The following is a 24802-nucleotide window of genomic DNA, read 5'->3' on the forward strand; positions in this document are numbered from 1 at the left end:
GTGCGCCCAAGCTGCCAGATTCACGCAGGCACAACAGGTCCAGATTTAGGGGGTGGGAGGCTAACCAGGGTATCTTCCTCCAGCAGCAGTTTTGTTTCACAAAGCGCCTAGCATACTGTGGACATTGGTCTATCGATTAATCGGATGATTTTGAAATGGATCCCTGTTGGTTTATGAACACATTCTAAGTTGATTTCCGATTGAATCATAAGTTGATTTTTGAATGTGTGCATAGTGCATGTGACGTCTCTGCCAGGGGAATCCCCATCACATCTAGAAATAAACTTTCCTGCAGACAAAAGGTGACGAAGCTATACAAGATGAGCGGAATAAAGCTAAACGGGTGAATGCTAATCGCTGTTTATGTGGTTGACTCGGTTTGTGAACAATCAGCATTGTTATAATTACTTGTGACATCCACAGATTCACAGACTACCAGGAACAACAGGTAAGAAAGATTACTTATTATCTTCTTGTTGTATCCAAGAAAATGAAATTTTAACAGAACATTTTTGGCCAGCTTAAGTTCTATTCTGGAAGTAGCGTGGAAAACGCATTGTAAGAACACGTAATAATGCCTATCTGGAGAATAAATGCGGGGTAACTAAACTGCTGATTGTGGCAGGGTTAGTGAAGTTAACTGGAGAATAAGTTTTGACACTGGAAGGAATAGTTACAGAATTAGTGATGAAAAGATTTTTTTTAGAACGAGGAAGGAGATGAAACAGTGACATCACACAAATTACAGAAGAATATGACGATTCCAAATTTATATCAAAATTTCATACTACTATTTTTCATTCTCATGCTTGAGAAGCTGGAGCGTATGAATGAAATGTGAAACTATTTCCTAAAGTCAAGCTTTTTGCTTGTAATAGGCCAAATAGGCATTTCATATTGGTACTCCGTGAGTTATATTCTATTGTGTTATAAAAATGACCATTTGTGCCAAAAGTCTCACTTATTTGATGTGTGTTACATCTGCTGCAATATTAGGCAGGACTATTTTGTTTTATCTAACAGACAGTGACAAAATACATGTAATCAGATCGAGAAACCACACCAGTCTTGGGTACCATTTGTATGAACAGCTTTTTCAGTATTAGAGAATGACATTCTGCCATATTTGTTCCATGCTGCATGCGTTTTTTTGTATTTGCGAGCATCTACATTTTTTTTACAATTATTCAGTAGTGGATTGTCTTAAGCCTTTCAGATAAAATGCACTTAGTTCAACACACTCTGGGCTACAAATTGACATCATTATCACTTAGCTGAATGTATTCTTTAATATATTTTTAATAGTTCAAAGTTATCAGCCACAAATTAAAAAAAACCTCAGTTTTTGAACAGTAGTTTTTCAAAGAAAGCTTAATTTCTCAGCTTTAACCTTTTTTTCCTGCTATTACACTGTATAGTATAGTTACTGGAGTATCAATGGTGAGCAGCTCACACTTTAAAAAAAATACACTATTTTAAAAAATGGATTTTTAAAAAAAATTTCGATTTTGTGGCCTGCAATATCTTTGTGCGGGACCAGGTAAAAATCTGAAAAATTCACAGTTAATAGACCTTTATGATATCAAACTTCAGTATAAATTTCCACTTTTAAATTCAGTTGGAAGTTATGGAAAAAAATTACAAACACGAGTCAAAAATACGTTTTTTAACATCTGCAGTATCTGGTAGGCTGATCAAATAAAGTATATCAATTGCATAATGTAACACACCACATTACACTAGCTAATGATTACCACAATGCTGTGGTGATTGTTTCAGCAGGATAACAACTGCATCTGCAAGCCTATACAAGTCCGATTGTTGTCTTGTCAAAATGGATTTCTGTGGCCTGGAGTTATCAAGTGAATTAAAATACATTCACAGTATTACTGAAGGCTAAAATATGTTATTAATTTCAAATTTTATTTTATTTCCACTTTTCTGACAGTCAAGCACTAACTGCCTTGCAGAACAATGAAGTTATTTTTGTCGGTTTGCTAAAGAAATATGGCTTTTATTAATCTTTTCCACTGATTCATTACAGGTGGTAAGCACAAGCCGTCGTGTGAATTACTTTTGAACACATTATCCAAAAACTGTCTTGAGCATCTAAATCGACAGCCAATGCGTAATGGAAATATTTTAGATCTGGTAGCCACGAACAGACCAGACCTCATTGATGGTGTCAGTGTTGAGACAGGGATTAGCGATCATGATGTTGTCATTACGACTTTGGTTACGAAAGTTAAAAAGTCGGTCAAGAAGGCTAGGAGAGTATCCTTACTAGAAAGAGCAGATAAGCAGTTGTTAGCATCCCACTTAGTAAATGAATCGACTTCATTTACTTCTGGTACGATGGACGTGGAAGAATTATGGGCAAATTTGGCACACATTGTAAATCACGTATTGGAGAAGTATGTGCCAAAAAAGTGGGTTACCGATGGAAAAGACCCACCGTGGTTTAACAGCGCAATTCGGAGAATGCTCAGGAAGCAAACACAGTTGCACTTGCGGTACAAGAAAGATCGGGAGAATGAGGACAGGCAAAAGTTAGTAGAGATTTGTGCTGCTGTAAAAAGAGTGATGCGCGAAGCATACAACTGCTACCACTGTCATACCCTAGCAAAGGATCTTGCTGAAAACCCAAGGAAGTTCTGGTCTTACGTAAAATCGGTAAGCAGGTCGAAGGCTTCCATCCAGTCACTCACTGATCAGTATGGCCTGGCAATGGAAGACAGCAAAACGAAAGCTGAAATTTGAAACTTAGCATTTGAGAAATCTTTCACGCAGGAGGATCGTACAAACATACCGTCGTTTGAGTCTCATACAGGTTCCCGTATGGAGGACATAGTGATAGACATCCCTGGGGTTGTGAAGCAGCTGAATGGGTTGAAAATAAATAAATCGCCAGGTCCTGATGGGATTCCAATTCAGTTTTACAGAGAGTACTCTACTGTGTTGGCTCCTTACTTAGCCTGTATTTATTGCGAATCTCTTGCCCAACGTAAAGTCCCAAGTGACTGGAAAAAAGAGCAGGTGACGCCTGTATATAAGAAATGTAGAAGGACGGATCCTCAAAATTACAGACCAATATCCTTAACATCGGTTTGTTGCAGGATTCTTGAACATATTCTCAGTTCGAATATAATGAATTCCCTTGAGACAGAGAAGTTGCTGTCCACGCACCAGCATGGCTTTAGAAAGCATCGCTCCTATGAAACACAACTCGCCCTTTTTTTCACATGATATCTTGCGAACCATGGATGAAGGATATCAGATGGATGCCATATTCCTTGACTTCCAGAAAGCGTTTGAGACGGTGCCCCACTGCAGACTCCTAACTAAGGTACAAGCATATGGGATTGGTTCCCAAATATGTGTGTGGCTCGAAGACTTCTTGACTGGCATACAAAATTGCATTGCAATCTCAATTTCAGTGCTTCGGAAAGTAACATGCGGTGTTTGGTGGAATTAATTTACACTTTCGTAGTACGAATATATGCAGTGTACATGTTAATGCATATCGAAGATCTTTCCAAAACGTGTTTTTTTTTCCCTTGAGTTTTGTTTTCTCGAGTGCAGGGAAGTTCTATGCCGGTGTATATAACCATAACCATTCAAAGGATTGATAAGTTTTACAGTTCTGAGAAAAAGTACACTGTCACTTAACAAGTAAAAAGTTTATTTTCACCTGGGGAAAGTGTATTTTTAACCGGGAAATCCAGGATTTTTTTCCCGCCCTTGTCCACGAATACACCCTATCTGAACGATTCTTTTATTGAAATGATGTGGAACAAGTCAGTTTACAGGATATGTAAACACGATTAGTGCTAACATTAATGAGAACACTGAATTTTTTAGTCCTACTCATGCGACTACACTTAAAAACAATCATACAACTACACTTATAAACAAGGTTTTTTTTAAAAGAAAACTCATTACTTGGAGGACTAGCTCAATTATTTAAGAAAGGCCTTTGGAAGAAATGGTCAGTATGACAGAGTCAAGTAGGACACTACACCCTAAGAGATCTGGTGCTTCTAGTGAGAAAGGACAAACTAAAGGGAAAGTTTTTCTTGCATTTGTAAAAACTGTCAAAGACTGCATCAGCAAAGTACTCAAAAAATATGGTATTGATATAGTGTTTAAACCAACAAGAAAAGTGTGCAGAACCAACTGTTGCACGGATATGTATGTATAAACAGTTCAGCTTGCCGAGTTTGTTCAAATTTGTAACAGCTTTCTGAGTCATTAAAGCCTGTGATGATGACTCCAGGATTGGCTGATCAAACATTGGGTGGAGAACTGTGCCTTGGACAAACAGCCTTATGTCCGTAAATCAGTTATCGGCAATAGCTACATAATACTGTTTGTAAAATACTGAGTACAACTAATGTTCCAGTTAGGCATCCAATACACATCTCTTTAAGAATTAACTGGTAGATTTTCTTAATGAAGTTGGCAATACTCTCATTTACCTCCGTCTTTCTTTAACACTCCTCTTCCAACTCGCCCTACCCCCACCCCACCCCCTCAAACGCCATCTCCCTCTCCATCAGAACATAATGTGTCAATCTAATCTAAAGCTAAGTGTGTTGACAAATGAGATCATAATTGTTAATGGAACTGTTTGCACAGAAATAGAAGGATTTACTTATTGTTACCTGAATATTATTTAACTTAAAAATAACAAAATAATTTACTTGTTGTAACTTCTTGTAATTGGAAAGTATTTACATTTTACTTGCAGCAGTGGTTTATTTGTACATCATGTTTGCACACGTGCACACACACGCGCACACACACACACACACACACACACACACACACACACACACACACACATAAACTTGTAACATTAAAAAAGCTAAATAGGTATTGCATGTCTTCCTCTTTCGTAAATTTTTTCACACTGTAATAAAATGAAAATGTTACTTTTTTCTGTAATTTGTAAATGTAGTTATATATACAAAGAACTTGTACTTCCATTAAAAGAGAACACACACATGCAGAGGGATTGTAATGTATATTTTTTTAAATTTTTGCTACTTGTCTTCCTCATTTATAAAATCTTTTTTAAGTATTTTTCTATGTTTGCTTCTGTAGTTCCTAGCTTCCAATGCGTGAACCTGGGTTGTGTTTTATTTCTAAGCTTTAAAGCCATGTAGTATGTTGTATCTTCAAAAAAGCTGTCTTACACACTTACATGTTAAGTATCTGCTATTCACACATTCAGCACTATGACCGTACACACCATACGGGTGCATGTTATCAGCCGATGGCATTCGGATTCCATACAGGGGAAGCTTTACCATTCACTGATATATGTTTTCCTGCATGCTACACGACTGCTGGCAGTAGGATGCCTGTGGTAGTTCCTATTTTGTCTCTATGCAGCAGCAGTTGCGTATTTATAAATGTTCCTTTACTGAAACTGTCATGAACAACATAAAAGGCCTATTATGCTTCAAAACAAAACTATATATATATAGGGTCCTAGTCTAGTGCTCATTTCCAATAAACATGATGTATGTTGTCTCTCCACAAAACATCAGGCAACCACACAAGAGGTTTCTGTACATTCAAAAGGAGGTTTTACAAGAACAATAAAGCCAAATATTGTCATAGATTATAATATGAACAAGACTGTTGTACACTGTGTCAATCACATTTCATCTACTACCCATTAACGAGCAAAACAATGACGTGGTGGAAAAAAAAATTTTCTTTCTACTGTGGATGGTTTTCTACTGTGGATGTACAAGAAAGTCATCAAGCAAAAGATGTCTCTAGTGCGATTTATAAAGAAAGTTAGCATGGATGTGGAAGGAGCAGGAGTAGACATTCTATCATTGGAACCAACACCAGCCACTAGCCTAGATAGAAAATTTGGTTGCCATTTTCTGTAAAAGGTACCACTCACTGTCAACAAAGTAAATGTCATGTGCTACTGTAAAGTTTGCTGTGACAGTAAGAAAGAGACTGGCTTGTGGAGAAGGAAAGAAAGCAGACGGTGGAGCAAAGACTCCAATGTTGGACTTAGTGTACCATCATGTGTTCACGACTACCATTTAAAAGCAAGTTCTGTACAAAATACATGTAATTATTTTTTATTATAAAATATGAAATAAATATTCACTTGTGAAGTTATTTCTTTGTTTTTATTTTTATGTGTGCAAATGGATAACTTTTTCTGGGAGGGACTTTATTCATGTTTTTGGAAATGCTAATACACCAGTACTAATGCAAAGACATTTATAAGTAACCATATTTTGTAATCTATAAAGTATGTATTTTAAACCAATGCTAGATGTGTGCCTCTAAGAGGCTTGACTACTGTGAATTATTCTTTAAGTTTGCTAGAAAAATGTCAGTTCAGCTATGCTATTGTAGAGGAGAGAGGGCAATGCTGAATGTCTTAACCAACCACTGATTGATTAAAACGTATATGAATACACTACGAACTGTTGAAAAGTAACAGTTATCTACAGTCAGGAACGGAAGATTGTTTATGATGAATATTATTACTTCTTGTTGTTGTTGTCTTCAGTACAGAGACTAATTTGATGCAGCTCTCCATGCTACTCTATCCTGTGCAAGCCTCTTCATCTCCCAGTACCTACCGCAACCTACATCCTTCTGGATCTGCTTAGTGTATTCATCTCTTGGTCTCCCTCTACGATTTTTACCCTCCACACTGCCCTCCAATACTAAATTGGTGATCCCTTGATGCCTCAGAACATATCCTACAAACCGATCCCTTCTTCTAGTCAAGTAGTGCCACGAACTCCTCTTCTCCCCATACCTATTCAGTACCTCCTCATTAGTTATGTGATCTACGCATCTAATCTTCTGCATTCTTCTGTAGCACCACATTTCAAAAGCTTTTATTCTCTTCTTGTCCAAACTATTTATCGTCCATGTTTCACTTCCATAGATGGCTACACTCCACACAAATACTTTCAGAAACGACTTCCTGACACTTAAAACTATACTCGATGTTAACAAATTTCTCTTCTTCAGAAACGCTTTCCTTGCCAATGCCAGTCTATATTTTATATCCTCTCTACTTCGACCATCATCAGTTATTTTGCTCCCCAATAAGCAAAACTTACTACTTTAAGTGTCCTTTCAAGACACTGTCCATCCCGTTCAACTGCTCTTCCAAGTCCTTTGCTGTGTCTGACAGAATCACAATGTCATCGGCGAAACTCAAAGTTTTTATTTCTTCTCCATGGATTTTAATACCTACTCCGAATTTTTCTTTTGTTTCCTTTACTGCTTGCTCAATATACAGATTGAATAACTTCGGGGAGAGGCTACAACCCTGTCTCACTCCCTTCCCAACCACTGCTTCCTTTCCATGTCCCTCGACTCTTATAACTGCCATCTGGTTTCTGTACAAATTGTAAATAGTCTTTCGTTCCCTGTATTTTACCACTGCCACCTCCAGAATTTGAAAGAGTATTCCAGTCAACATTGTCAAAAGCTCCCGCTAAGTCTACAAATGCTAGAAACGTAGGTTTGCCTTTCCTTAATCTATTTTCTAAGATAAGTCGTAGGGTCAGTATTGCCTCACGTGTTCCAATATTTCTACGGAATCCAAACTGATCTTCCCCGAGGTCGGCTTCTACCAGTATTTCCAGTCGTCTGTAAAGAATTCGTGTTAGTATTTTGCAGCTGTGACTTATTAAACTGATAGTTCGGTAATTTTCACATCTGTCAACACCTGCTTTCTTTGGGATTGGAATTATTATATTCTTCTTGAAGTCTGAGGGTATTCCACCTGTATCATACATCTTGCTCACCAGATGGTAGAGTTTTGTTAGGGCTGGCCCTCCCAAGGCTATATATAGTTCTAATGGAACGTTGTCTACTCCCGGCGGCCTTGTTTCGACTCAGATCTTTCAGTGCTCTGTCAAACTCTTCACACAGTATCGTATCTCCCATTACATCTTCATTTACATCTTCTTCCATTTCCATAAATTGTCCTCAAGTACATCACTCTTGTACAGACCCTCTATATACTCCTTCCATCTTTCTGCTTTGCCTTCTTTGTTTAGAACTGGGTTTCCATCTGAGCTCTTGATATTCATACAAGTGGTTATCTTTTCTCCAAAGGTCTCTTTAATTTTCCTGTAGGCAGTATCTATCTTACCCCTAGTGAGATAAGCCTCTACATTCTTACATTTGTCCTCTAGCCATCCCTGCTTAGCCATTTTGCACTTCCTGTCGATCTCATTTTTGAGACGTTTGTATTCCTTTTTGCCTGCTTCACTTACTGCATTTTTATATTTTCTCCTTTCATCAATTAAATTCAATATTTCTTCTGTTACCCAAGGGTTTCTACTAGCCTTCGTCTTTTTACCTATTTGATCCTCCGCTGCCTTCACTACTTTATCCCTCAAAGCTACCCATTCTTCTTCTACTGTATTTCTTTCCCCCATTCCTGTCAATTGTTCCCTTATGCTCTCCTTAAAACTCTGTACAACCTCTGGTTCTTTCAGTTTATCCAGGTCCCATCTCCTTAAATTCCCATATTTTTGCAGTTTCTTCAGTTTTAAACTACAGTTCATAACCAATAGATTGTGGTCAGAGTCCACATCTGCCCCTGGAAATGTCTTACAATTTAAAACCTGGTTCCTAAATCTGTCTTACCATTATATAATATATCTGATACCTTTTAGTATCTCCAGGGTTCTTCCATGTATACAACCTTCTTTCATGAGTCTTAAACCAAGTGTTAGCTATGATTAAGTTATGCTCTGCGCAAAATTCTACCAGGCGGCTTCCTCTTTCATTTCTTAGCACCAATCCATATTCACCTACTATGTTTCCTTCTCTCCCATTTCCTACTGCCGAATTCCAGTCACCCATGACTATTAAATTTTCGTCTCCCTTCACTACCTGAATAATTTCTTTTATCTCATCATACATTTCATCAATTTCTTTGTCATCTGCAGAGCTAGTTGGCATATAAACTTGTACTACTGTAGTAGGCGTGGGCTTCGTGTCTATCTTGGCCACAATAATGCGTTCACTATGCTGTTTGAACCATGGACCTTATCTCACTATGGGTAAGATAGATACTGCCTACAGGAAAATTAAAGAGACCTTTGGAGAAAGGAGAACCACTTGCATGAATATCAAGAGCTTTGGTGGAAACCCACTTCAAAGCAAAGAAGGGAAAGCAGAAAGATGGAAGGAGTATATAGAGGGTCTAAACAAGGGCGATGTACTTGAGGACAATATTATGGAAATGGAAGAGTATGTAGATGAAGATGAAATGGGAGATATGATACTGCATGAAGAGTTTGACAGAGCACTGAAAGACCTGAGTCGAAACAAGGCCCCCGGAGTAGACAACATTCCATTAGAACTACTGACAGCCTTGGGAGAGCCAGTCATGACAAAACTCTACCATCTGGTGTGCAAGATGTACGAGACAGGCGAAATACCCTCAGACTTCAAGAAGAATATAATAATTCCAAACCCAAATGAAGCATGTCTTGACAGATGTGAAAATTACCGAACTATCAGTTTAATAAGTCACAGCTGCAAAATACTAACGCGAATTCTTTACAGACGAATGGAAAAACTGATAGAAGCCGACCTCAGGGAAGATCAGTTTGGATTCTGTAGAAACGTTGGAACACGTGAGGCAATACTGACCCTACGATTTATCTTAGAAGAAAGTTTAAGGAAAGGCAAACCTACGTTTCTAGCATGTGTAGACTTAGAGAAAGCTTTTGACAATGTTGATTGGAATACTCTCTTTCAAATTCTGAGGGTGGCAGGGGTAAAATACAGGGAGCGAAAAGCCATTTACAATTTGTACAGAAACCAAATCGCAGTTATAAGAGTTGAGGGGCATGAAAGGGAAGCAGTGGTTGAGAAGGGAGTGAGACAGGGTTGTAGCCTATCCCCGATGTTATTCAATCTGTATATTGAGCAATCAATAAAGGAAACAAAAGAAAAGTTCGGAGTAGGTATTAAAATCCATGGAGAAGAAATAAAAACTTTGAGGTTTGCCAATGACATTGTAATTCTGTCAGAGACAGCAAAGGACTTGGAAGAGCAGTTGAACGGAATAGACAGTGTCTTGAAAGGATGATATAAGATGAACAACAACAAAAGCAAAACGAGTATAATGGAATGTAGTCGAATTAAGTCACTACTACTAAAGTAGTAAATGAGTTTTGCTATTTGGGGAGCAAAATAACTGATGATGGTCGAAGTAGAGAGGATATAAAATGTAGACTGGCAATGGCAAGGAAAGCGTTTCTGAAGAAGAAAAATTTGTTAACATCGAGTATAGATTTAAATGTCAGGAAGTCATTTCTGAAAGTATTTGTATGGAGTGTAGCCATCTATGGAAGTGAAACGTGGATGATAAATAGTTTAGACAAGAAGAGAACAGAAGCTTTCGAAATGTGATGCTACAGAAGAATGCTGAAGATTAGATGGGTAGATCACATAACTAATGAGGAGGTATTGAATAGAAGTGGGGAGAAGAGGAGCTTGTGGCACAACTTGACTAGAAGAAGGGATCAGTTGGTAGGACATGTTCTGAGACATCAAGGGATCACCAATTTAGTATTGGAGGGCAGTGTGGAGGGTAAAAATCGTAGAGGGAAACCAAGAGATGAATACACTAAGCAGATTCAGAAGGATGTAGGTTGCAGTAGGTACCGAGAGATGAAGAAGCTTGCATAGGATAGAGTATCATGGAGAGCTGCATCAAACCAGTCTCAGGACTGAAGACCACAGCAGCAGCAGCATGCTGTTTGTAGTAGCTTACCTGCACTCCCATTTTTTTATTCATCATTAAACCTACTCCTGCATTATTACTTATAACACTATTAACAAAAATGACTACGGGCAGCTAATTAAAAGCATTTTCACTAAAATACAAGTCCTCATTCAAAATATTAGAGCAAGTAATATGAAACCAATTTATATTAACAGCTACAAATATCATTAAGGAGTAAAATGTACTCCCATATTAATCTGAAAATTCCTAGAGGAAGAAGAGAGAATCATATCAAATACATAATATCATAAAATAAGAATTACTTCAATTTAAGTTGTGCTTACCTTGGGGCACATTTTCCTTCAAAAAGCTCAACAATGAGTTTTGTGCATCTTGAATCGTAATAGTGCTCTTCCTAGAAGCCTCAGTAAGACCTGTCTGAAAGATCTCAAATGAAATGACAATTCATGAAATTAACTACTACTGCAATATTGTTATCAATATTTATATTAAACCTTTCCATGATTTTTAATGCACCACTCATTCATATTGCCCAGTATCTCGTCAGGTTGGTGTATAATCAAATTAGGTCCTTCTTGCACAACATTCAGATCAGCATTTGTTACAATACAGCTGACTTCTAGAATGTGATCGTTAATTGGATCTAAGCCAGTCATCTGAAAAACAAAATAAAACATGAGTCTCCTTGTTTCCCATAAAACAATACATGTTATAGGGAAAATGTAGATGTTGATGAAGGAGCAAGCACATGCAAACATACATTAGCTGAGACTCTGGTAGTATTTATCAGGTCATATGAAAAATAGTTAGTAAATTTTTGCTTAAGTGGGGTAGGACCCAATTTCTTGTCTTATCATATTGTATGGATAGACAAAAGGTCAAACTACATTGAGTCTCAAAGAGTGATGTGCAATGCCCATGGTAAACTAAGACTAAATATAAATTAAGATGATATCATAAAAAAGCAAAGCCATAATCGAGATTAACTTGAACACCACAATACTTTACTTCAAACAGCCCTATTGGAAAGTTTGTCTTTGTTTCCTGAGTGCTGGGCTTCCTGCCTCACCCCACCAATTACCGGAGAACACATGTTTTAATATGGCAACTGAATACAATTCTTTCACAAACACAACAAATACCAAATATAAAAGTAATGTTAACAACAAGAAAACATTTTTGGAGTTAACCAGGGACCTGCCCGCCCAGTTAGCTGTGCAGTCTAACACACTGCTTTCCAGCCGGAAAGGCCTGCCAATCCCCAGCACAAATCCGCCTGACAGATTAGTGTCGAGATCCAGTGTGCCGGCCAGTCTGTGGATGGTTTTTAAGGCAGTTTTCCATCTGCCTCAGTTACACCATGTCAGCGACTGCTGCACAAACACTTTCTCCACATACACGTACACCATAATTACTCTATCTCACAAACATTGGGGTTACACTTGTCTGGTGTGAGATGTTCCCGGGGGGGGGGGGGGGGGGGGGGGGGGGGGGGGGGGGGTCCACTGGGGGCCGAACCGCACAATAACCCTGGGATCGGTGTGGGGCGGCGGTGGGGTGAGTGGACTGCTGTAGCCTGTTGTTGGTTGTGAAACACTGAGGGCTATAGCAGGGACGAAGCCTGTCCATCATTTCTAGGTCCCCAGTTCCATACAACACAATACAATAACCAGGGTCCTGTTTCTGAAATTTTTGTAGCCCACTACTTACACCCACAGCCAACATCCTATACACAACAAACCTGGTGTACACGTTTTTCACTAATCACTGTTGGAGATTATTAACACATAACAATGGATAAAAACAATATTTTAAAAGAACATTTTTTCATGAGGAGCGTCAACAATGAATAGGTCAATGAAAAGTGAACAACAGGGAGATTAAGTGTGCCGATCACAACCTGTATTTATCACTTTCACAATCAGCTCTCTACCTCATGACTCAACAGAGCCAGTGTGCTTCAGAAATACAAAGAGTGCAGTCCAGTCAACTCTGTCAAAAGCTTTCTCCAACTCTACAAATGCTATAGATATTGCTTTGCCTTTCTTAAACCTACGTTCTAGGATTAGTATTGTCTCGCATGTTCTGACATTTCTCCAGAACTGAAACTGATCTTCCCCGATGTCGGCTTCTATCAACTTCTCCATTCTTCTGTAGTAATTTGTGTTAGTATTTTGCAACCATGATTTATTAAACTAGTTTGGTAATATTCACACCTGTCAGACCCGCTTTCAATGAAACTGGAATTATTACATTCTCCTTCAAGTCTGATGGTATTACCCCTGCCTCATATCACACCAGATAGAATAGTTTAGTCATGAATGGCTGTCCCAGGGGTATCAGAAAGTCTGTGGACATGTTGTCTACTCTAGGGGCCTTGTTTCAGGTTACATCTTTCAGTGCTCTGTCAAGTTGTTCTCGCAGTATTGTAATTTCAATCTTATCTTCATCTACGTCCTCTTCCCTTTCCATAATACTGCATTGAAGTCCATTTCCCTTGTATAGTCCCTGTGTATATATTCCTTCCACTTTTCAGGTTCCCTCCTTGCTTATCGCTGGTTTTCAATTGGAGCTCTTGATATTCACACAGCAGCTTCTCTTCTCTCTAAAGGTCTCTTTAATTTTCCCTTATGTGGTATCTATCTTTCCCCTAGTTATACATGCTTCTGTAGACTCTTGTCTTCTAGCCACTTCTGCATAGTCTTTTCACAATATGCTGATGATATTGCTCACTTACATACACAACCATTCGCTCGAAGAAAGATCTGTACCTAAAGACCGGAAAATTCCACACATAAAAAAGAAATAGAAGTAATCTGCTGAAATATAGGTCTGTATCATTGACTCCAATTTACAGGAGGATTTTGGAATGTACACTGTATTCCCACACAATGAAATAACATGAACAAAACAATCTATTGACACACAACCAGCATGGATTCCGAAAATATTGTTCTTGTGAAACAAAAATGGCTCTTTATTTGGATGAAGCAACAACTGCTATCTGCAGGGGATCTAAAGTTTATTCCATGTTTCTAGATTTACATGAGCCTTTTGATACCATTCTTCACAAGCAACTTCTCATCAAATTGCATGCCTGTTGCATATCATCTCATTTGTGAACAGATTCATGATTTCCTGTCAGAAAGATCACAATTTGTATTAACTGACAGTAAGTAATCTAGTGAAACCAAAGTTAGATCTGGGTTCCCAAAGGGAGTGTTAAAGACTCTCTGCTTTTAATAATCTGTATGCACAATTTAGGAGACAATGTGAGCAGCACTCTTAAATTTTATGCAGTTTACACACATGGTGTGAAAAGTGGCAATTGATCCTGAACAGTAAAATGTGCGAGTTCCTCTGCATAAATACTAAAAAAATTCCATTGTATTTTGGTTAAATCACACAAATTTGAAGCTTGCTGATTTAACTAGACACCTAATAGTTACAATTATGTTCAACTTAAATTCGAAGCATCACAAAGAAAATTTTGGGGGAAAGGTCAATCACATTTTGTGTTTTTCAGTAGAACATGTAGAAGGTGCAACAAATCTACTAATGAGACTGTCTACACTACACTTCTCCATCCTGTTCTGGAGTATGGCTGCACAGGGTGGGATCCTTGCCAGATACAACTGCTGGAGTATATCGAAAAAATGCAAAGAAAGGCAGTTTGTTCGTAACAACTTGATACATGGTACAGTGTGTCAGGGATATGGCAAGCGAGTTGGGGTGGCATTCATTAAAACCAAGGCACTTTTCATTGCAGTGAGATGTCTTCACGAAGTTTCAGTTTACATCACATCTACACTCTGACCTTGTGGTGTGTGGTGGTCGGTACTTTGTATACCAGTGTTACTTCTCCTTTTTCCTGTTCACAGGAAGAATGACTGCTGGTAAGCACCTATGTGGACTTGAAACTCTCTAATTTTTTTCTTGTTGGTCTTTTCGCAAGATACACATAGGAGGACTTTGTTGACTCTTCTAGGAATGTACACTCCCTGAACATTGTAACAGTTGACCATACCATAATGCAGAAAGCCTCTCTTTCAGCATGAGAAACTGAACACCACCTCTGTGCTTTCATTGTTACTAAATGAATCTGTAACAAAATGTCCTGCTCTTCTTTGTATCTTCTCTACGTCCTGTATCAGTCCTACCTGGTATGGATACTACACTAACAAGCAGTAGTCAAGTATTAGTCAAGAAGTATTTTGTCCTTTATTGGACATCACTTCCTGAGGTTTCTTTGAATGAATATCAGTCTGGCATCTGCCTAAGTCATGATTAACTGTATGTGGTAGTTCCACATGGAACCTCTCATACGCTTACCCCTAAATATTTTATGGAAATAATTGCTTCCAATGATTGTTTTGTAACTGTATAATAATAATAATAATAATAATAATACAATAAATGGTCTTTCTATGTATTCACAATAAATTACATTTGTTTATGTTGAGTATCAATTGCCACTTCCAGCAATAAGCATCTACTCTCTACAGGCCGATCATCAACTTTCTCCTCCTAATACCAAAATATTTTGCTGACTCCCACTTACACCAAGAGAAATGACCGTCATGACATAAGATAAATCAGAGTTCATAACAAAAAATTTAAGTGTTCACTCTTCCCACATGCTATTCCAGAGTGGAGTGGTAGAGAAATAGTCATAACGATTCTGTGCATCCTCTGTCAAACAATTCAGTGTAAATTGCAGTGTAACAATGTAGACATAAATGTGTGAAAGGGAGTTACATTAATAACCAGTAAAATCAGTAATTTTTGATAACAGGTCTCTCTGAAGTACAGTGGTTTATTTATTACTTAAAAATGAATATGAACAGTCACAACCACAATAAACTTTTTTTTTAATATAGGATTACCAGCTTCAGTTTGTTCTAGACCCTGTTCAGACCTACACCATGATGGTAGATGGTGGCTGTGAACGGAGTAGGCATTACACCTCCACGAATGCTATGTGCAGTCTAAAAGACAGACTGGTGATCTTATATTTAAAAAAAAAAAAGTTTTTTTGTGGTTGTGACTGTTCATATTCATTTTCAGTAAAATTACTTGTTCCACTACAGCTTATATAGCAAATTATCTAAGGAACCTGGTCTAAACTTTTTCTAGTCTCTCTTTTCTGTTTGTTTAATCCTTTGTCTTTCTATTTTTTTCCTGTCATTACCATCCACCTCAATCACAGCCATTTACTAACTTTCTTTGTGGCACATACTTTCATATATCGTAGTTAACATTATTTCCTTTTTGCTTTACTTGAGCTTTCTTCCCCTGTAATGTTTGTTTCTTTTTACCTTTTCCTTTGTTTGTGAGAATCTTTGTACCGTCTATGCTTTTGTAATTTTTCCCCAATCATCTACTTTGCCATCTATTTTCTGCTAGTTCTAACTTCTCACATTCTCATGCACTGATGAGCCAAAACATCATGACCACTACCTGAGTGAGTGCTGCCTAGTGACACTAAGGCCACACGATGTGGCAAAGTAAGTATATAAGCAGAGCAGAGATCAATGTGAATCATTCTAGCGACAATACAGGCCACAAGTGGCTAAAGGACATTGACAAAGGGCAGACTGTTATGGTCTGGCACTTGGGAACAAACATCTCTGAAACAGTAATGCTGGTAAGCTGTTTGGCATGCTACACTCATAAGCACCTATGGAAAATGGTTGAAGGGCACTTAAACCCCATGTAGGCAAGGTGTTGGATGTCCACACTTGTCACAGAATGTGGAAGTCAGACTTGTTGGCACTGTAAAGCAATATAGACAGGCATCTGTGGCAGAAGATAAAGCGCAATGGTGATGCTGGCACAAATATTTTGGATGACACACCATTCAGCACATATTGGCGAATGTGGGGCTCTACAGAAGACAAACCCTATGTGTTCCCATGTTGAATCAATGACATCATCAATCAGGGTCACAGTAGGAACGGGATTGTGGAGATTGGACTGTAGATAAATAGAAATATGGCTCCTGATTGAATGATCATATTTTTTGCTACACTAGTTCCATGGTTTGTCTGGATAGGCCATCATCCTGACAAATGGCTGTCTGCAACAAGCACCAGGCCAGTGGGGGCAGTGTTATTCCACGTGGAACATTCACCTGGGCTTTTGTGGGAGTTGTGGTGGTAATCTAAGGCACCACATCAGCTGTTGACTGTGAACATTATTACAGGCCACCTGCTTCTCTTCCAGATAAATGTGCATATTCTGGGAGCCACCATACGGTGCATGGCAGAGGGTAACTTTCCCCACAATTTTCCAGTTCCACTCGCAAAAGAAGTGATGGAAAAACAACTATCTATATGCCTCAGTATGAGCACTTATTTCTCTTCACATGAAATGTACATTGGTGGCAGTAAGATTGGGATAGTTCTGCAGACAGCTGCAAATGTTTGGTCTCTAAATTTTCTCAATAGTTTTTCATGAAAAGAACCTCTTCTTCCTTCCAGGGATTCTCGTGTGAGTTCATGATGCCTTTCCATAGTACTCACATGTTGATCAACTCCCAGTAACTACTCTAACAGCGAACTTCTGAATTACTTTGATGCCTTCCCTTACCCCAACCAGGCTGCAATTCCAAACACACTAGCAGTATTGGGACTCTCAAGTGTTCCATATGTGGTCTCCTTTATTGATGAGCTACACTTTCCAAAAAGTCTCCCAATAAACTGAAGGTAACCATCTGCCTTCTCTACTGGAGACCTTACATGTCCATTCCATTTCATATTGCTTTGAAATGTTACACCTAGATAGTTAATTTATTTGAAAGTGTCAAGCAGCACACCACTAATACTATATTAAAACATTACAGGATTGTTTTTCCTATTTATCTACATTAACTTAAACATGGTGTTTGGAAATACCTGTTACAAAGTAATAGGACTTTTAGAGGGGAGTGAGTACATAATATTTTAAATTGGAACCCATGTATGGAAATGTACCACATCCATTCTATGATGGTTTCAATTCACATGTGTAATGGATCCACATCTGCTGCAATAGAAATTGAAGAGATACCAGGTGGGATGAAGAGCATGTACCAGAACATGCTTTGTAAGTACCATGTCTGTGATAACATTGGTGATTGCCACATCGAGCCACTTTTGTGATGCATCAGTACTGTTCTGTATGTACAATACGGCAGGTCCTTTTCTGTTTTGGAACAATGTAAACACATAATGTTTCAGTGTTAAAACAAACAAATGTGCTTAAGTGATTAATGGATGTTTTGTTATGTTTCCTTTTGAATTGTTACCTAATAGCTGTACTATGCCATGCCTAATTAAATTCATCCTGCAGAAATGGATGAGTTAAACATTTGAATTGAAACCATCATATAATGGAAATGGTACATTTCTGGACACGTTCCTATTCAAAATATTATGTATTCACTCCCCTCTACAAGTCTTCAAAGTCTGTAATGGGAATTTCCCAACATCCTGTACTTGTCTACATTTAGAGCAAACATTCATTACAGCAAATATATATTCTGTTTAGATCATCCTGTATTCTTCTGCTGTCAGTCAACGACACTTTCTTGTATGCTAAAGTGTCATCAGAAAACAGTCGCAGGATGCTGCTCGCCCCATCTCATCAGACCGTTCATGTATACACAGACCAAGAGTGATTCTATTACGCTTCCCTGGAGCACATCTAACAATACCCTTGTTTCTGATGAACACTTGTTGTTGTTGACAACATATTGGTTTTTATCACTGAAGAAGTCTTTGAGCCTCTCACATATCTGAGAATCTATTATGTATCCTCAGACTTTTGTTAACAGTCTGCAGTGTGACACAGTGTCAAACTCTTTCCAGAAATCTAGGAATAGGTATTCTGTCTTTTGCTCTTCATCCATGGATTGCAGGATATCGTGCAACAAAACGGCAAGGTGAGTTTTGCACGAGTGATGCTTTCTAAAGCCATGCTGATTTGTTGACAAAAGCTTTTATTTCTCAGGGAAATTTACTACATCCGAACTTAAAATAAGCTCAAGAATTCTGCACCAAACCAATTTTAAGGATATTGGCATTATGCAGGCCCATTCTTTTAATCTACTTATATACAGGATTCACTTGCACTTTTCCTGAGTTCACTGGGACTTCGCGCTGGGCAAAAGATTTGCAATAAGTGAAAGCGAAGTAAGGGGCCAATGCCACATAATACTTTCTATTTGTTTTCAATGCTTCCAATTGACACTCTACGCCAGGGGTGCCTTCTGCTATTTCCTCCATATGGGAGACTGGGCAAGTGTTGCGGCTGAGTTATCCCTCTTCTAACTATAGCCTATTGTAGATCACTTGAACAAAAAAATGTGCCCAGTACTTGAAAAAAGGCACAGGTCACATCTGTCTGCAATAAGGGTAGTAAAAGTGATCTACAAAGCTACCATCCAATATCCTTGACATCAATTTGTTGTATAATCTTAGAACATATTGTGAACTCAAACATAATGAGGTATCTGTAACAGAATGATCTCATCAGTGCCAACCAGCATGGATTCCAAAAACATTGCTCACATGAAACCCAACTTGCATTTTTCTCATGTGACATACTGAATGTTTTGGATTAAGATGATTAGGTAGATGCTGTACATCTTGATTTCTACAAAGCACTTGACTCAGTACCACACCTATGCTTATTGTCAAAAGAAGGATCATATGGGGTATCAAGTGAAATACGTGACTGGACTGAGGACTTTTTGGTAGAGACAATGCAACATGTTAACTAGAATGGAGAGCCATTGTCAGGCGTAGAAGTAACTTTGGGTGTGCCCCAGGGAAGTGTGTTGGGACCTTTCCACATCTACATCTACATCATACTCTGCAAGCCACCTGACGGTGTGTGGCGGAGGGTACTTTGAGTACCTCTATCGGTTCTCCCTTCTATTCCAGTCTTGTATTGTTCATGAAAAGAAAGATTGTCGGTATGCCTCTGTGTGGGCTCTAATCCCTCTGATTTTATCCTCATGGTCTCTTCATGAGATACACGTAGAAGGGAGCAATATGCTGCTTGACTCCTCGCTGAAGGTATGTTTTCGAAACTTCAACAAAAGCCCGTACCGAGCTACTGACTGTCTCTCCTGCAGAGTCTTCCATTGGAGTTTATCTATCATCTCCGTAATGCTTTCGCAATTACTCAAGCAGTGGGCGAACAAGTGTTCTGTAACCTACTTCCTTTGTTTTCAGATTGCATTTCCTTAGGATTCTTCCAATGAATCTCAGTCTGGCATCTGCTTTACTGACGATCAACTTTATATGATCATTCCATTTTAAATCACTCCAAATGCCTACTCCCAGATAATTTATGGAATTAACTGTTTCTAGTTGCTGATCTGCTATATTGTAGCTAAATGATAAAGGATCTTTCTTTCTATGTATTCACAGCACATTACACTTGTCTACATTGAGATTCAATTGCCATTCCCTGCACCATGCGTCAATTCGTTGCAGATCCTCCTGCATTTCAGTACAATTTTCCATTGTTACAACCTCTTGATATACCACAGCATCATCCGCAAAAAGCCTCAGTGAACCTCCGATTTATCCACAAGGTCATTTATGTATATTGTGAATAGCAACGGTCCTACGACACTCCCCTGCGGCACACCCGAAATCACTCTCACTTCAAAAGACTTCTCTACATTGAGAATGACATGCTGCGTTCTGTTATCTAGGAACTCTTCAATCCAATCACACAATTGGTCTGATAGTCCATATGCTCTTACTTTGTTCATTAAACAACTATGGGGAACTGTGTCAAACGCCCTGCGGAAGTCAACAAACACGGCATCTACCTGGGAACCCATGTTTATGGCCCTCTGAGTCTCGTGGACGAATAGTCCGAGCTGGGTTTCACACGAACATCTTTTTCAAAACCCATGCTAATTCCTACAGAATAGATTTCTAGTCTCCAGGAAAGTCATTATACTCTAACATAATATGTGTTCCAAAATTCTACAACTGATCGACATTATAGATATAGGTCTATAGTTCTGCACATCTGTCCGATGTCCCTTCTTGAAAACGGGGATGACCTGTGCCCTTTTCCAATCCTTTGGAATGCTACGCTCTTCTAGAGACCTATGGTACACTGCTGCAAGAAGGGGGGCAAGTTCCTTCATGTACTCTGTGTAAAATCGAACTGGTATCCCATCAGGTCCAGTGGTCTTTCCTCTTTTGAGTGATTTTAATTGTTTCTCTATCTCTCTGTCGTCTATTTCTATATCTACCATTTTGTCATGTGTGCGACAATCTAGGGAAGGAACTACAGTGCAGTCTTCCTCTGTGAAACAGCTTTGGAAAAAGACATTTAGTATTTCGGCCTTTAGTCTGTCATCCTCTGTTTCAGTACCATTTTGGTCACAGAGTGTCTGGACATTTTGTTTTGATCCACCTACCGCTTTGACATAAGACCAAAATTTCTTAGGATTTTCTGCCAAGTCAGTACATAGAACTTTACTTTCGAATTCATTGAACCCCTCTCGCATAGCCCTCCTCACACTACATTTTGCTTCGCGTAATTTTTGTTTGTCTGCAAGGCTTTAGCTATGTTTATGTTTGTTGTAAAGTTCCCTTTGCTTCCACAGCAGTTTTGTAACTCGGTTGTTGTACCATGGTGGCTCTTTTCCATCTCTTACGATCTTGCTTGGCACATACTCATCTAATGCATATTGTACGATGGTTTTGAACTTTGTCCACTGATCCTCAACACTATCTGTACTTGAGACAAAACTTTTGTGTTGAGCCATCAAGTACTCTGAAATCTGCTTTTTGTCACTTTTGCTAAACAGAAAAATCTTCCTCCCTTTTTTAATATTTCTATTTATGGCTGAAATCATCGATGCAGTAACCGCTTTATTATCGCTGATTCCCTGTTCTGTGTTAACTGTTTCAAGTAGTTCAGGTCTGTTTGTCACCAGAATATCTAAAATGTTATCGCCATGAGTCGGTTCTCTGTTTAACTGCTCAAGGTAGTTTTCAGATAATGCACTTAAAAAAATTACACTGGACTCTTTATCCCTGCCACCCGTTATAAACATTTGAGTCTCCCTGTCTATATCTGGCAAATTAAAATCTCCACCCAGAAATATAACATGGTCGGGAAATCTACTCGAAATGTTTTCCAAATTCTCCTTCAGGTGTTCTGCAACAACAGCTGCAGAGCCAGGGGGCCTATAGAGACATCCAATTACCATGTTTGAGCCTGCTTTAACCGTGACCTTCACCCAAATTATTTCACATTTCGGATCTCCGTCAATTTCCTTAGATACTATTGCACTTATTATCACTATAAACAAGCCTCCCCCTTCACTGTCCAGCCTGTCTCTGCAGTATACATTCCAACCTGAGTTTAGAATTTCATTACTGTTTGCATCTGGTTTCAGCCAACTTTCTGTCCCTAGTATTATGTGGGCATTGTGACCCTTTATTAATGAGAGCAGTTCTGGGACCTTTCTATAGATGCTCCTGCAGTTTACTATTACCACATTAATATTGTTATTCCCTGTTGTGTTTTGCCTACTACCACCTTGTCGCGTCTCAGGAGGTGTCTTGTTGGGCCTGAGGGGGGAGGGGGGGGGGGGGGGAATTCTCTAGCCTAAAAAACCCACATGTGCACTGCACACGTACTCCGCTACCCTTGTAGCCGCTTCCTGCGTGTAGTGTCCGCCTGACCTATTCAGGGGGACCCTACATTTCTCCTCCTGATAGCGGAGGTCGAGAAATTTGCACCCCAGATCTCCGCAGAATCGTCTGAGCCTCTGGTTTAAGCCTTCCACTCGGCTCCAAACGTGAGGACTGCGATCAGTTCTGGGAACGATACTACAAATAGTTAGCTCAGATTCCACCCCGCGAACGAGGCTTTCCGCCTTCACCAACTCCGCCAACCGTCTGCATGAACTGAGGATGACCTCTGAACCCAGACGGCAGGAGTCATTGGTGCCGACATGAGCAACAATTTGCAATCTGGTGCACCCAGTGCTCTCTACCGCCGCCTGCAGGGCCTCCTCCACATCTCGGATGAGACCCGCTAGCAAGCAGACAGAGTGAACACTGGCCTTCTTTCCCGACCTTTCCGCTATTTTCCTAAGGGGCTCCATCACCCACCTTTGCTTTTCATGTTGAATATTAATGACTTTGCAGACAATGTTAATAGTAAAAGCAGGTTTTTTTTAGAGATGATGCAGTTGTCTGTAATGAAGTTCTATCTGAAAGAAGCTACATAATACAGGCAGTATTGAGGAGATTTCAAAGCGGTGCACATTAGATCAGATCAGATTCAGTTTTCATTTCAAACACCCAAAAATGAAATGATTCTCATGGGTCTGGAACATGTCAGAAAGTATAACATAAAAAAATATAAAACATTTGGATGTAAACTTACTACTCTGATCATTTGTCAGGAGATTGTCAAAATAGGTGAATACATTACAGTAAACTGGAACTGCTAATATTTACAGAATTAACAGTCTGTCAGAATGAAACATTGTTACGCACTTTTAATAAATTTATCATACACAAAATACCTAATCTTGAATGTTGTGACCAAGTGCTGTCAAAACTGAAATCTAACAGACATTTTTACTTAAGTTGGCCAACAGTCCCTGTCAAGACATTCATCTACAGAGCAGGAGTTGCCCATCAAAAAGTCTTTCAAACTCTGTTTTAACTGTGCTTTATCTGAAACCAAGTTTTTAATGGTTGCTGGCAGAGATAAGAAACTTGCTTCAAGTGTTAAGAAATGTAAAATTTTGCACTTCACAAAATGAAAAACCTTAGTATTCTATGACTAAAATATCAATGAGTTGGAACTGGCCAACTCATAGAAATACCTGGGTGTAACACTTTGTATGGACATAAAATGGAATGATCACATAGGTTCAGTCATGGGGAAAGCAGGTGGTGGACTTCAGTTTATTTTTAGAATACTGGGGAACTGCAATCAACATACAAAAGAGATTGCTTACAGATCACTCTTGCTACCGGTTCTAGAATATTGCTCAAATGTGTGGGGCCTGTACCAGATAGGACTAACAGCAGATATTGAATGTATGCAGAGAAGGGCAGCACAAATGATCACAGGTTTGTTTAATCCATGGGAGAGTGTCAGAGATACTGAAGGAACTGAACTGGTAGACCCGTGAAGATACGATGTAAACTATCCCAAGAAAGTCTATTAACAAAGTTTCAAGAACTGGCTTTAAATGATTATTCTAGGGATATACTACAACCTCCTACATATTGTTCACATACAGACTGTGAGAGTAAGATTAGAATAATTACTGCACACACAGACACATTCAAACAGTCATTCTTCCCACACTTCATATGTGAATGGAACAGGAAGAAACCCTAATAACTGATACAATGGAATGCACCCTATGCCACGCACCTCACAATGGTTTGCAAAGTATAGATGCATATGTAGACAGTAGGTCTGTACAATTCACTGTCTTCTATTAGCCACACCAGAGTGGTTGGCAAGTTACTGAACAGAAGTCTTCACCATATTTACTCGAATCTAAGCCGCACTTTTTTTTCCGGTTTTTGTAATCCAAAAAACAGCCTGCGGCTTAGAATCAAGTGCAAAGTAAGCGGAAGTTCTGAAAAATGTTGGTAGGTACCGTCTAAACTAACTTATGCCGTCGAATATATGTAGCGCTACACAGGCATGCTTTGCAGGCACAAAGATAAATACTGGCGTCAAAACTTCTATGTCAGGAAATAAATTTAAAAAAAGGTTGAAGACGAGGCTTTTTCTCTGCCCCGAGTTTCTACCACTGCGTTTTCATTTTCATACATTATCCAACGAACTAAATATAAAGTCTGTATTGTTCATCTTCGAATGTAGCAGCCTTTCAAATATTCGTAGCAACATAAATAAATTTCTTTACACACAAATACCAACAATGTACAAGGCTTCAGGATTGTTGCAAGAGTTGATATGCTGAGGCTTATTAAGATTTCACGTAGCGGCACCTATTACTTCGTGGAA

General features: G+C 38.9%; 1 protein-coding gene across 4 annotated transcripts in view; it reads right to left on the minus strand.

Annotated features, from left to right (window-relative positions):
* LOC126163079 (oligoribonuclease, mitochondrial) overlaps positions 1-24802 on the minus strand; it is an 84977-nt gene that overhangs the window by 25242 nt on the left and 34933 nt on the right. For all 4 annotated transcript variants that reach the window (XM_049919988.1, XM_049919984.1, XM_049919987.1 and 1 more), the window contains exons 3-4: positions 11269-11430; positions 11098-11191 (exon numbers count right to left, since the gene is read on the minus strand). In XM_049919988.1, the coding sequence (XP_049775945.1) occupies positions 11098-11191; positions 11269-11430 (256 nt within the window). The remainder of the gene's footprint in view (positions 1-11097; positions 11192-11268; positions 11431-24802) is intronic.

The sequence above is a fragment of the Schistocerca cancellata genome, chromosome 2 (genome assembly GCF_023864275.1).
Source record: "Schistocerca cancellata isolate TAMUIC-IGC-003103 chromosome 2, iqSchCanc2.1, whole genome shotgun sequence".
Classification (NCBI taxonomy): Eukaryota; Metazoa; Arthropoda; class Insecta; order Orthoptera; family Acrididae; genus Schistocerca; species Schistocerca cancellata.